The sequence below is a fragment of the Solea senegalensis genome, linkage group LG5 (assembly GCF_019176455.1).
Source record: "Solea senegalensis isolate Sse05_10M linkage group LG5, IFAPA_SoseM_1, whole genome shotgun sequence".
NCBI lineage: Eukaryota > Metazoa > Chordata > Actinopteri > Pleuronectiformes > Soleidae > Solea > Solea senegalensis.
This window is the reverse complement of record NC_058025.1, coordinates 12,999,513-13,013,133: the sequence shown is the minus strand read 5'-3', so window position 1 is coordinate 13,013,133 and position 13,621 is coordinate 12,999,513. Positions and strand designations below refer to the sequence as shown.

The following is a 13,621-nucleotide window of genomic DNA, read 5'->3' as shown; positions in this document are numbered from 1 at the left end:
CAAACAGTTTGAGGAAGTTCTCACATCCTCCTCTCCTTTCCTCTCCTCTCCTCACCGTCATGTTTCAATCCCAACCGCTAGCTCAAGTGATCAGAGCACACGCAGGGATGATGTGTGTGAGAAACAGCGGTTTGATCAATTTTGTGTGTGTTTGGCATGAAGTGAAACTTTAGAGACACTGACAACACTTGGACACAGCAATGGGAAAATGACAGGATGTGCTTTACAATAATTAGTGACACATCATCATGGCGATATGATACAAATTAATTCTCAGCGCATTATCATTTAATCCACTCATTATTTTTTGATTATGAGATAATCATTACGAAAAAGGGGTGAGAGGAGTTAATCACTTTATTGGAGTCAAAGACTTGTGTCTTATTATGTCCAAGCAACTGTCCTAAACCTGCAGGTCTTCTGTTAACGGTGGAAAACATATTCCTTTAAAATAAACACAACAGAGCAATTGTGGAGGAAATATTTGTTAACAGAATTTCTCTGATTGAAAACATTATGAAACACCATATTTCATCTAACATGATTGAAAATTAAAACGAATGCTCTTGATGCTCATGAACATTTTTAAAAGGATCTGCACTTTTAAAAAATTTTAAAAATAGGCGTATAATGGGAAACAACTAAAGACCTTGACCAAATGCAATTAATTATCAATTAACTGGAATAAAAATGGGAAAGATACTCTCATAAATGCTGCAGTGCATTGAGGGTACTTTAATTTATTGTATTTTACAGTAAGTTCCAGTATTTAATTGTGTTTCTTAATGTGTACAGATTTTGTTTCCTCATTAATTCTGTTTATACCACTTTTTTAAATACTGCTGACTCAAGAAACCTGCACAAAGATTCCTCGGCACTTGTACCGATACAATTATACAATATCTCATGTTCGAGCCTTGTTTATGCTGTAAATATCAAGCCCATACTGTATATATTCCGGTCATTCTTTTTAACTTTTTATAGTCGTTCTGTTAAAATCTTTCTGTATTGTGCTTTCCCATTATGTGGAAATGCATGTTTATTACAGTATTTATTATATTTGTCTTTACTGCTGTGACCATGTAAATTTCCCCAATGCAGGACGAATAAAGAACTATCTTATTTTACTTTAACAATAGTTAGTACTTACGAGAATAGCTAAAAACGTAACAAATTGCTCATAAAAAAACCCTGTATACATTTATAGGCAGTTGTAAGCATGTTTTGCTGAAAACCCACACACTAAATTGACTTGTATATAAAACCTCTTACAGCGCAGTTTTTGTGTTGTTGTCCTATATACAACCATTGATTTTAGATTAAAGGGAAGTCTGCACCATGTACACCACTGTAGATGAGTAAAAGAGAAGAAGCATGTTTGAGATTGGTTTAAATTAAAAGCACATTTTCTTGCATGAAAAAAAAAAAAAACAACCTTAAAAGATAAAATAGAGACTCTTGAACTCGGCTTTATTCTTAAGAGAGCAGTGTGTTTTCAATAATGGCTTCACACTCTCAGTGCAGGTAAACGGCCAGCTTCCTGTTTTGCTGGTCAGAGAGAAAACAAGATGGGGCTAAAATTCTTCCTCGTTTTGTTCAACAAAAGTGTCCCACCCCAGATTTAACCTGTTGTCCCCTTTGACCCACAGCCAGGGAGATTACTGTAATCACAGCTGATGACGGTCCTCCTGTGTGGGGAACAAAAACACTGGCTCTCTGACAAAGAGGTTACAGAGAACACACTACAGGTCAATGGCTCTGCTTCCCAAATACACATTTTGAGTCAATATTGACGAAGCTCAGCATATTTTTATCATGCGGTTATACATCTACTTTATTCTTAGAGTGCGTTACTATTTATTTTAGTGTTCCTAAAGTTTTATACAAGACTGGACAAATCTAATTTCCGGACAATCTTCAGGAAACAATGTTCATGATGCCAAATTACTAACTTCTGGGACTTTTCATTGCTATCTACTGCTTCAGGCTAAAGTGGATTTCCTGCACTTCCACTTCTGTCTATTTATCGGTCTCCTTCTCTAAATAAACAGCACCCTCTATTGTCTGCTGTAATTTATCAGCCAAATACATATAATCACTTTAAATTATTCAACAATTAATTGTCACAAAATGGCTCCAGCTTAAATGCTCTTCCTGGTATCCATCAGTTTAGACCCCATTCATCATATCTAGGACACACAGTTGTGACAATAAATGTATGTTTTACTCATGCCAGGGTGTTTAGAGTTGTATAGCATTTTAGGTTTTATGTTAAAAGGGTTTCTTGGAATGTTTTCGTAATACAGACAGAAATATTAGTCACTTTAACCATATTTTACATTTACTAAGTTTTTTATTCTAAATTAAAGTGAAATGTGTTGCATTTCATGTGACTTTTCACCTTGTGATTTGTGGGCAAATATTTTCTATATCTTGAATTTGGATTGACTAAAAAAGGAGAAAACCCAAGAGGACGTGTCAAATTTGATTAAAACATTTTCAAATAACCTTAATAAGTGTACATTCCTGGTTTATATAAATAGGTCCTTGTAACTTTGAACATTAATAAACATGAACTTCTACACATGACAAATTACAGACAGCATGTACCACGGGGAGAAAAAGAAAAGTAACAGCTTACATTGTATTCCAGTTTAAAAGACAAACAAAGTGCAATGAGGCAGTTATGGTTCATGTGCTTCAGGTGCCAAAATGTTGACGTCACTGGGGCTCACGCGCTAAAGAAAATGAGTGCTAAACTAAAGATGTTTATTTATTTATTTATACATAAAGACATTTAATATTTTGACGAAAAAAAACTATTAAAACATTATTAAAGATACATCATTACCAAGTGACGTGATATTACCCATCGATTCTCGCTTTTGGTATGACCCTCTACGTCAGAAATCTCGAAATCAAGCAGACATGCAGCGCAATCGTGTTACTACCCCCCCGCTCGCAGCTCCATAATGGTATCGTCCAAAGATGGCGTCCTCCGTGTTGAAGCGATGTGTGACTGCAGTTGTCAAAGTTAAACGTTTTTCTCCGTCTTTTTCAGGTAAACTCACGGCTCATTGACAACCTGAGGTGTTAACACACAGTTATTATGTCGTTTAGAGTTTGTGAAGCGTGTGTATTTTCCCTGCTCGTAGACGACGTGTGAGTGTGTCAGTGTGACTTCATCCATTTGACCTGATGGACTGAGTTTTGTGTTTTTTTTCAGCCAGAAGATGGTTGTTGTCAGCAGCTTACAGCGACAACAAAGTGTGGGAGGCGAGGGAGAAACATCCTCACTCGCTGGGTAAGTTCTATAACATGTTATGTTCCCTATCACCACACCACACCACCAGACATTAGCAGTTGATTAGGCACACCATGCTGGGTTGAGCTTACATCTGCCCCTTACTACTGCCTGCTTTGGCAAATGTAAGGACAACCCAGCTTGGTTTGGCTCATTGACTCTTGTCTGTGAGATTGTGGTCCATAGTGATGTCAATGTCCTGTTGTACCAGAATACCACATCACTAAATTGTAGGTGTGGAGACAGATTGTGTGACATTTCATGGCATGATACTCTATACTCTATGTGTTGTATTTAATCCTCCGACCACCACAGGTAGCAAGTTTTCAACCCACATGTTTTGCTCTTTAATAGACAAGGAAACTGTTTATTGTCTCATCATAAACCTGTGTAGGTTTTACTATGAGAGTTTTTCTTAAATCAGAACAAATTTGGGGGTAAATCACCTTGCTCACGGTACCTCCAATGTATTGCAAAGTGTGGGTTTGCTCAGGGTTCTCCGGTTTCCTGCATTCAAGTAACATGTAGATTTGGGGAAATTGGACACTTTAAATTGACCTTAGGTGTGAGAGTAGATGGTTGTATGTCTCTGTGTGGCCCTGTGATGGGCCGGCGTCCAATCCAGGGTGTACCCCGCCTTTCGCCCGCCGTCATCTGGGATTGGCACCAGCACCTCTTGTGACTGTTATGTGGAAGACGAAGCAGTATGAGATGGATGGATGTGCTTGTCACCCAGGTGTCAGGATGTGTATCATATTACCAGAATCTTGCCAATACACAGCCTTAGAGACTGAGGTGGCCACGGAAAGACATTGAGCTTGTGATTGACAACAATTGGGCTGGGCAAGTCAATTCCAATTCGTCATTACGTCATTTTCTTCATTAACAATAAAAAGAGATTCAATATACGGAATATTGATATAGTGTTTTAGCATTTAGTGGTGTGACAATAATACAATATTATTAAAAGCACTTGCAATAAGTTAATCCTGGTGAATTTATATTATCGTGTTAATTGTGAATGAAGAAAAACATCAATAATTCATGTGTTTGACTTGGAAAATTCTGTCTCACCAGCATACAATGCTTGTGATCTATTTCTTAATGTGCCTCTGAAGAGCTGCATCTTTCCTCATGACTTATTAATTTATTTATTTATTCATTCATTCATCATCTATGATCCATTAATTTATTTTTCACAAAAAAAATATGTATCCTATCTGCAATGTCTCTGGCCACCGTAAGTGCAGACAGAAGGCTGGACCTGTTTAAGAATCTAAAAAATAAACAAACACATTTTCAGTCATCGCAATAATATTGTTAGTCACAATTATTTTGCTCAGGATAATCTTGACATAAAGCTTTAAAATCATTCCATGACTATATGATTACACAAACCCTTTTTGAGATATAATACAAAACTTCTGATAATGCACATGTTCAGTTGCTCGTTGAGGCAAATCTCTTAGCCAGCATCAACTCCATGGATTTAGGAACTGTTTGAGTTGCATTTTCTAATTTGCATAAAAGATGGAATAATCAGCAATAGAATAATTAAATTGCCAGTTGAACTGTTTTGAATTGTGATTTTGAGTTATTTATCCCAGTAATTATCGTGACCAAATTGCAACAAAACAATTATTAAATCGCAAAGGAAATCAGGCAAATCGTAAACCTGTAGACATTTGTATGCCAAAAAAAATGCATTAAATACATTAATTAGATAGAAAAAACTTATAGCTGTGGCATCAACATTGTGTTTCACAGGACAAGTGTATGAAAATCCCAACTCATTAACCGTGAGAGAAACACTTTAACATCTTGTCTAACCACAGTTGAAGTCACTGAGATTCCACAGTTTGATGTGACTGTGGAACTAATTGAGGTGTCTGACCTGCACCTGTATTTAATGGACTGAGACATCTATCACATGATTGGCTTATTGACCAATCACGTAACTGGTTTTGAAGTGTTTGGTGTGTACCGTCACCTAGATGTCAGTGTAGATTCTCATTCCTCCAGGAAATACTGTAGTTATCCAAGGGTCACTGAATCAATAGCAACTGGACTTGAAGGCTCTTTGAAGACGTATCACCTCTCATCCTAATCCTCCTTCAGTTAGAAACACAGCAGCCACCTAATCTGTTTTCAGTGTATGCATAATAGAAGACAAGTGAAGTAGGGCTGGAACAATTAATGTATTACTAAATTAATTGTCAGCTGTTTTTGGTAATTGATTAATTAGTTTGAGTGTTTTTTTCCCCTGATTTTTCAGCTTCTTAAGTGTGAATATTTTCTGTTTTTATTTAAGTACATACTCCCTGATATTATACTTGTTCTGCTTTTTGTGTGTTTAGTTTTGTATAAAACAGACATCCTTTTTAGATGCATGAATAACTTTAGTGCTCAGTATCAGCTGTTCATGTGTATGCATTTGATCAACACACGATGGCAGTGTAACACCGCAGCCTCCTGGTGTGGTGATTTGGTGACTGTTCAGTAGTGAAGGTATAATTATTACACACAGAGTGTCATAGCTCATTATTTAATTATTGTCATTGCTGACACAGATGTTTTAAAAATGTAATTGATTAGCAGGGATGATAAAGCATTTGAAGATATGACACGAATAGATTTTGGCCATGTTGTGACACAAGTTATTTTGATTTAGTTTGTTTGTCACATGATAAAACATATATATTTTCTTCATCTTTCAGCTGAACTGGCTGCTACTATGGACAAAATATATGAGAGGAAACTCCCAGTCAGCTCTCTTACTGTGTCGCGGGTAAGCTGAATCCATTTTTAAATGGAATATATGTCATTTGTATAGTTTGTCATTTATTTTTTTTCTCTGCTTGTGTTTCAGTTTGTTGACAACATATCATCTCGGGAGGAAGTTGATACAGCAGAATATTACCTTTACAAGTAAGAAGAAATTTGCTGCGTCTGCATTAGTGGATCAGATATCTCTCCTGTTGCCTTACTTTTCATCCTTGGTACCAACTTGTGTGCTTTTCTTGGAATCAATTGTTTGCTTTTTTATGTTGTTTATGTTCAGTCCCATGCTTGTCTTTGTTCAGGGCAACTCCAGACCTTTCCTGTTTACTCCTTTCTCTGGAGTCTACACTTTTAGTGTTTTTCCCCCAATTGCACACTTCATTTTCACAATTAAGTGAGAAGCAACAAAGAATCTTTTACTTTTAGAATGTTGGAATAATTGTTGTTAAAACTAGGAATTGGTAACAGTGGTATCCAAAAGTCCTATATATCGTGCTTCACTATGCGCAGACTGTAAAAATGTTAATAGAAATAGAAGAATGGAAGAAGGCATCATAAAATAATGGTACATCATTTTTTTTCCACAAAGACCAAACAGAGGCAGAATAAAAACATCAACAGCGAAGATTTCCAAAACATACTCCAGCTTGATGTCTCTTGCATTTTAGTTGTTGTGTAGATTTTGCTGCAAAATATTTGACAACAGATTTTTGAAAAATGATGTCTTCCCCTCCCCCCAGGTTCCGTCACAGTCCAAATTGTTGGTATCTTCGAGACTGGACCATTCACAGCTGGGTCAGGCAGTGTCTGAAGTACGGAGCCAGGGAGAAGGCCTTGTACACGATTAAAAACAAGGTGCACAACATGTTGTACTCTCTCTGGTATGCAGATGAGGCTCATCATCGAAATGAGAGGGGGAAATCTAATCCCAGTCTCCTGATTGGGGCTGACAGCTCCACTTATCTGCCAGTGTGAGCGATTATAGATCCCCATCTGAACAACACAGATGCCTTTTTAAACTGATGCGAGCAGAACAAATAACATCAAACATGTTTGACAGTTTCAGTACAAACGTGCGTATTGTTCTTGAATGTGCCGTAGTATCTGGTATACACTGCGTTATTTTAAAAAGCAGAGGCCTCAACCAGGCGATGATGTGTTTACATTGAGGATACAGCAGGGTATACGCTGCCTGTATGGCCACCTCTGCAGTTGTTTAGATTGGTGTCAGTAATGCAATAGGTATCCACAGTTGTTATTGTTGTGCGATATTTATTACATATATCACTTCATATATAATCATGTAGAGTAAACAGAGCACAGATAAACAATGTGGAAAAATCTTATTGTTATGCATATGATGTGACTGTTCAAACTAACTGTGTGTGTGTGTGTGTGTGTGTGTGTGTGTGTGTAGGTCCAGTTTGGAATTTTCCCAGATGACTTCACCTTCAATCTGCTCATAGATTCTTACATTAAGGATGGAGACTTTCAAAGTAAGCCCTTGTCTTAATACCCCAAAAAGTGAAAGATTTAGGAAAAACAAGGCTCAGCAAAATAAGTGAAATAAAGTACAAGGTCTTGCAGATTTCCAAACACATTCTTGTTGACTTTGATTGTTGCCAGGAGTGGAAATAAATGTCAAGTCAATCAAATCATTTTGGAAACATTACATTGTTTGTAGAAGGGGGTATATTTCTGTAATAGCTGTATACAGTAAATCGTTAATCTGGCAATTTATTTATTTATTTTTTTTAAATCGCATTAAAAAACAAAACCACCACTGAATTGACCCTCCTAGCAAAATGACTGAGTAATGACTTTACAGTGTTGACACATTCTTGTTGCTTCAATGGTTGGATTCACTGACTCTCTTTTTTGACGGTGCTCAGACACATTCCACATTACAACATAATTTTTACCATCTCAGGTTCACATAAGAGTAGTGTATGAACAAATCAACAAATAACTTTTTTTTTTTGGATATCTTAACACATTTGTAGTGATTTGTTGGCCCCTGTTGTCAATGTGAAGTCCCACACATTTGAATACATAAAAGAAATACTTTCAAACTATAGTTGATCAAATCCATGAAGAAATTATGGAAACAAATAAACAAAATCAGGCAGATGAACCTGAAAAATATAATTGTTCATTTTATTGTCACTGCAATCCGTAAATGTGGTTTGGGTATGGAGAATAAACTCCCTGCTCCCCTCTCTCCCTCTTCTTTTCTATGTGATTTACTTCTTTTTCTACATTTATTCTACTTTTACCCCCATTTATTATTAATTATTAACTTAGCTATTATTTTGGGGGTAAAATGATCCCCTGAGCTGATAGGAGGCAGATCTAGACAAAGCAAGCACATGAAACCTTAAATCCATTCACATGTAGCCTTTGGTCTCTTTTCTAAGATGGAGGAAAAGCTTTTCCACCGCTCTCACCTTTTTTAAAATTTTTATTTTACATTCGAGTATCTGAACAAGCATTTGGTACAGCTGCCAAAATGATAATGTACTTGTGACGTGATGCGTTTGTTGTATAGACGCGTGCTCTGTGGTTGAAGAGGTGATGCTTCAGGAGGCCTTTGACCTTCCCTCCACCCAGATTCTCTCTCTGTACACTCTGGGCACGTTCCTCTCCACCAGACCACAGCTCACTGTGAGTAAAACCACAACCGTAGAAACATGGATGGTGTTTTGAATATTCTTAGTCTTGTAAATGCAGTCACTGATTAACTCAACTTCTCTTTGAGTAAAGTCTGAAAGCTCTAGTCCAAACCATGGTTTACTGTCGTTTAATTTTGAATCCAAATAAATTGAAATGCGGACCTTGCAGGTGTCACAGCAGCGAGCACTGGGAGCATCACTCCTCATCTGTGGACTAAATCAAGAAAACACCATCGGCCTCAATGCTCAGCTACTTGGCAACACTCTCTTAGGTGTGTAGGTTTTTTTTTTTTTCAATACTGTGATTAATTTCGCTCTAATTATGCTACTTGTCTTATTTATTTTCCTCTGCTTTTCCACCTAGGCAAAGTAGAGTTTTTAAAGGGCATACATGCTGTGTTCAGAGGTATGCCTCTCTTCTGGGGTCGGGGATATCTGGGCCGAGCACTGGCTGTCATGGAGAAAGTATCTGCTGCGGCTTCTGGTGATATCAAGCTGTCCAAAGACACAGTAAGGACATGGGCCTTCAAAGGTCTGTTGTAAAATGCAAAAAATGCTGTCCTCATAGTGTGGTGCCAGGTATGGGCACCACACAAAAGGAAAAATATAACTTGGATCTGACTAGTATTGGCCAAAAAAACAGTGTTTTCTACAGTCTGCTTGATTAAGTCACAGCAGATTCAGTTTGTAATATCACACTAATCTGTGGGGTTTCACACAGCGTGTTATCCCTTAATTGAGGCATCAGAACCAGGACTCATAGGATGAAAGAATGCTACAATATTGTATTAGCAGTTTCCTAGCTTTATCCTTTTGTGTATGTCTATTCAAATGCAAGAAAAAGAGTTCTTTCTGAGCAGTAAGACAAATTCCATTTTGGACATACAACAAACATGACTTAAAATCAGTGACAGCATACAGACGGAAAAGAAGAATACAGCTAAAAAAAGTACACTATAGTATTTGTTGTTGACCAATGCTCATACTAAAAAAATTAGTCATTTAAAATTCTGTCATAGATCTGCTGCGACTGTGGGTTTCACTTCAAACAAACTAATTTCCTGAAGCGTTAGATTATTATTGTGAGAGCTTTTTCTTGTGTTTAAAAAAAGAAATACTGCATAGTCTCAACCACACAAACAGGAGAGACAGGCCCTTGTTACTCTCCAGGACACAGACGTGTGGTCCATCATCTGAGATGGAGCACACATGCTGTCATATTGTTATGTTTACATATATGCATGACACACACACACACACACACACACACAGAGCCGACCTGCAGCGCCTCTAATGTGGCCTGCGCTGTCCAGTTCAATAGGTAAGATCTCGTTCACGTCTAATGAGATTTTGAAGAGCCTGTAGCTCTGAACATGTCTGTCAGAATGACTGCAACATGAATGAAACGGCCAGTGAGACGGCGGCGCAGCAATAATGTAGACGGAAGAGATAACACCACAGGACAGAGAGGAAATATTACGGTGTGCTGGTCACTGCCTCAGGTCGCCGTTAATCCCACCTCTTCATACGATGAAGAAGTGAGTTGTCATGTAAGATTATCAGCCTCTTTCATCATCACATGCCAGTTCTGCAATTGTGTTATGATTGATATTCAGTATTAAACTGTCGCTCAGGTAATTTAATAACACCCAAATACTCCTCTGGCTATTTTGCAGAGGACTTTGCAGACATAAGAAAGGAGAAATATCATTCCGAATTTGTTACATTAATTTCAATTAATTTTCAGCTGGACTACTTGAACGACGTGCTGCAGGAACTGTCCTCCACCTCAGACTCTGAATCCTCCGGAGAGGAGTCCGAAGGTGACGAGGACAAGAAGACGGAAGACGCAGTGGATGAAGAGGATGAGGCTGAGCGGGCTCAGCTCCCTCAGTATATCAGCAGATTCAAGGTGGGTGTTTGTTTCTCACTGCAGCTGTGTTTACATTTTTTTTTTCCTATTCGGAGACGAGTCAGTAAACGAGTAATGGACAGGATTTCCTGTCACAACCAAAGTGCATCTAATGTTATCGTTATTTTCACAGCAGTTCAGTTTATGTAAATAGTTTCATGTGACAGTCATGGTCTATCACATCTCTTAATATCTATAGAGATATATCTACAGTACATTCCTCCCTGGAGGTGATGACGGTTGCTGGTATTGTATTTTTGGGGTGTTTATCTTCTTGAAAATGCAATCCCTTCAAATTTGGCCCAAATTCTCACTTGGAGAAGGTCACTTTCATCTAAAAAAAGAAGCATTGTGTTTGTGATATGTTAGGAATACCATAAGGGGAATCATGAACTTGCAGACAAACAGATTGGATTAGATTTGAGTCAGCAAATATCAAGACATCATGTTGGCCTTTCATAACGTGAACCTCTGTTTTCAAGCAGTAAACTGAGGCATTCAACTGGTGACGGTGGATCAGTGGTAGAGCGAGGTGTTCAACAAGAGCTGTATCAATGAAATCAATACTTTCCCACAAATTAAGAATCATTTTTTTGACAATGGGTGATTCAATGAAAGTGCTTGAAATACTTCTTTTTTCAGAGAAGCTTCAAATTTGTATTTAATTGTGTTACTTACTGTTAGTCATTTAAAGGAAGAAGTGAGGTCACTCTTGTTCCTTGTTTCCTTGACTCTCCAGGAACTAAACAGCCTGCTGGAGTCTCAGGGTAAAGTGGAATCTGCCTCCTTCAAGGATATAGTGACCGGTTTTGCCCAGCAGAACCTGGCTGCTGCAGAGAAAGTGGACCTGGAGGAGTACGAGGAACGGCTGCAGGTCTGGGAGGCTGAGAGGAGGCAGCTGAGCCAAAGAGAAAAGGAGTTGAAGGCCATTGCTGAACAGGAGAAACGGGAAAGGTTAGCTGCCAGGGCTGCGGCTCAGCAGGCATAAAGACACTGAGTATGTACGTTTAAAACGCGTATACTTAGAAGATAAAGATTTTTGTTTTTGTAAAACTGTGAAATACCAACCATATCATCTAATTTTGTCAGTAATAATCATCATATGCCAGTGTATTGTCACAATAAAATAAAGTTCCATTTTCATTTGTGTCAGAAATGCTCTCTCGCTCTCATTTATTGTGGACTGTGGGATGACATCATCATTATTGGAGTGGCAGGCATGCTCACATCAATTGTAAAGCCTGGTGCTTCAGTGACCTCATGTAAGCAAAAAGAAGGGGAAACTGGGAAAAGCTCTTACTGTCACGTCCACATCCTCCCACTCCTTTTCCTCTTTGCAGTGAGTGTGTGTTTTCTCACAGGGGTGACTTTTCTGGTTGCCCATATAGAGATAACCCAGTTGAGTGCAGCGATGGCAGAAACATCTCTGTTCACAGAGGAAAACATGCATTGTAGATCCAGGATATACTGAAATGCCCCAAAACAACAGCATGTGAACGCAGCACGAGCCAAACACATAAATGGCACACGTGAACATGCAAATGGACAAAACCCTACATTGTTTATGCTCTGCAGAGAGATAAGATAATGGATCTTTGGAGAGGGGGAAAAATGCCGTTGTGGTAGCGCACATAATGCTTTCAGTCCACATTATGTGGCAGCTATTCAGTATTCAGAGCATGATCTTGGGAAAACAGTCTGGTATGCAGTTCAGTATGAATGAGCGACGCAAAATACTAAAACAAGAACCATTGTGAACCTGAGGCTCCGTTGTGACTGGCTTGAATAACCAAAGTTTCCTCACTACTATGACTTTTTTTTAAAACTGGCTTGTCCTTGCAGTAAAAAGTGAAAATAAGTTTAGTAGAAAATGTCTCCGCGTTTATTTCATTCCTTCATTAAGCATCCCAGTAAAGCGTGTGAGTGAGCCAGCGTGCACAGCAGCAGCTGGCTTTAATGTTATCAATTACTCCTGTGAGTTTCCTTCTGTGACTCACTGGAATGGTCCACTGAAGTATAATACCGCTGTCATAGTTGATCATCAACTCGTCATGATGTCGTCCTGCGTAAATGTCTGATTGTCAGGCACAGGTCACATCCCATTTAACCCAAAACAAAACTGTGTTACTCCGTCTTCCCTTGAATGAAAACAGCTCTAAGATAATTTTATCCCTCTACTGAAGACATAAGTCTGTAGAAATCGATCAAATAAATATGCTTTTAAATATTAAAAACGGCTAAATATTACTGTTAACTCTTTTAGGAACCATAATCAAGTTGTGTATATACAGCCATGGACTGATTAAAGTGCTTCCGAGTATCCCAAAGCAACCTTGTGGTTTATAAGAGTGTTTTTCTTTTTCTTTTTCTTTTTTTAGCTCTATTTGCACAGAAAAATAAAAGGCTTTTCAGTCAGGTCAGTGTTTGTTTTGGTGCTTTTATGGGCTCTGTTGACAAAAAGAAAAATGCAGAAGAGAATCAGCCTTGTGCCTTCACTGTTTATCATTTTATGGCAGCGATAGAAGATATTGATTATTTGATTTTCCCCCCATTTCTTTCCTTTGTCAGTTATGCTTTTAGCACGAGGATGAATGTTGCAATGGCTCTTCTTGTTGATGCATTAGTGACAGTTGAGTGGAGAGTTGAGAACAAATGCACTGACAAAGTGTATTTGCCAGAAAATGAAACTACCATTGCATTTTCAGTGTCTGCAGCTTCACTCCACAGGCTGCAAACGCCCAAGCTTTCTCACTCTAGACTCACCTCTAATCTGCAATAAAGACGGCCATTCACTGCTCTTCAGTGTCTTTTTCTCAATCTCAATTGAACCCTTTAACCCCCAATTGGCCCTGTTAAGACCAGAATACTCGCAAAGCAAGTCCTAAATGTGTATTTAAGTGCAAAAATGAATATTTAGAAATGGCTTTTAATCTTTCTTGGGCTCATTTTGAA

General features: G+C 38.2%; 2 protein-coding genes across 2 annotated transcripts in view; both read left to right on the top strand.

Annotated features, from left to right (window-relative positions):
- commd10 (COMM domain containing 10) overlaps positions 1-13,621 on the top strand; it is a 721,199-nt gene that overhangs the window by 406,961 nt on the left and 300,617 nt on the right. The window lies entirely within an intron of this gene.
- Positions 2,967-11,825, top strand: mrps27 (mitochondrial ribosomal protein S27). The gene is made up of 11 exons (XM_044026040.1): positions 2,967-3,061; positions 3,227-3,304; positions 6,022-6,092; positions 6,174-6,232; positions 6,826-6,940; positions 7,503-7,581; positions 8,634-8,749; positions 8,927-9,029; positions 9,122-9,267; positions 10,505-10,669; positions 11,409-11,825. The coding sequence occupies exons 1-11, from the start codon at positions 2,989-2,991 to the stop codon at positions 11,655-11,657; spliced, it is 1,254 nt and encodes a 417-aa protein (XP_043881975.1). The 5' UTR covers positions 2,967-2,988; the 3' UTR covers positions 11,658-11,825.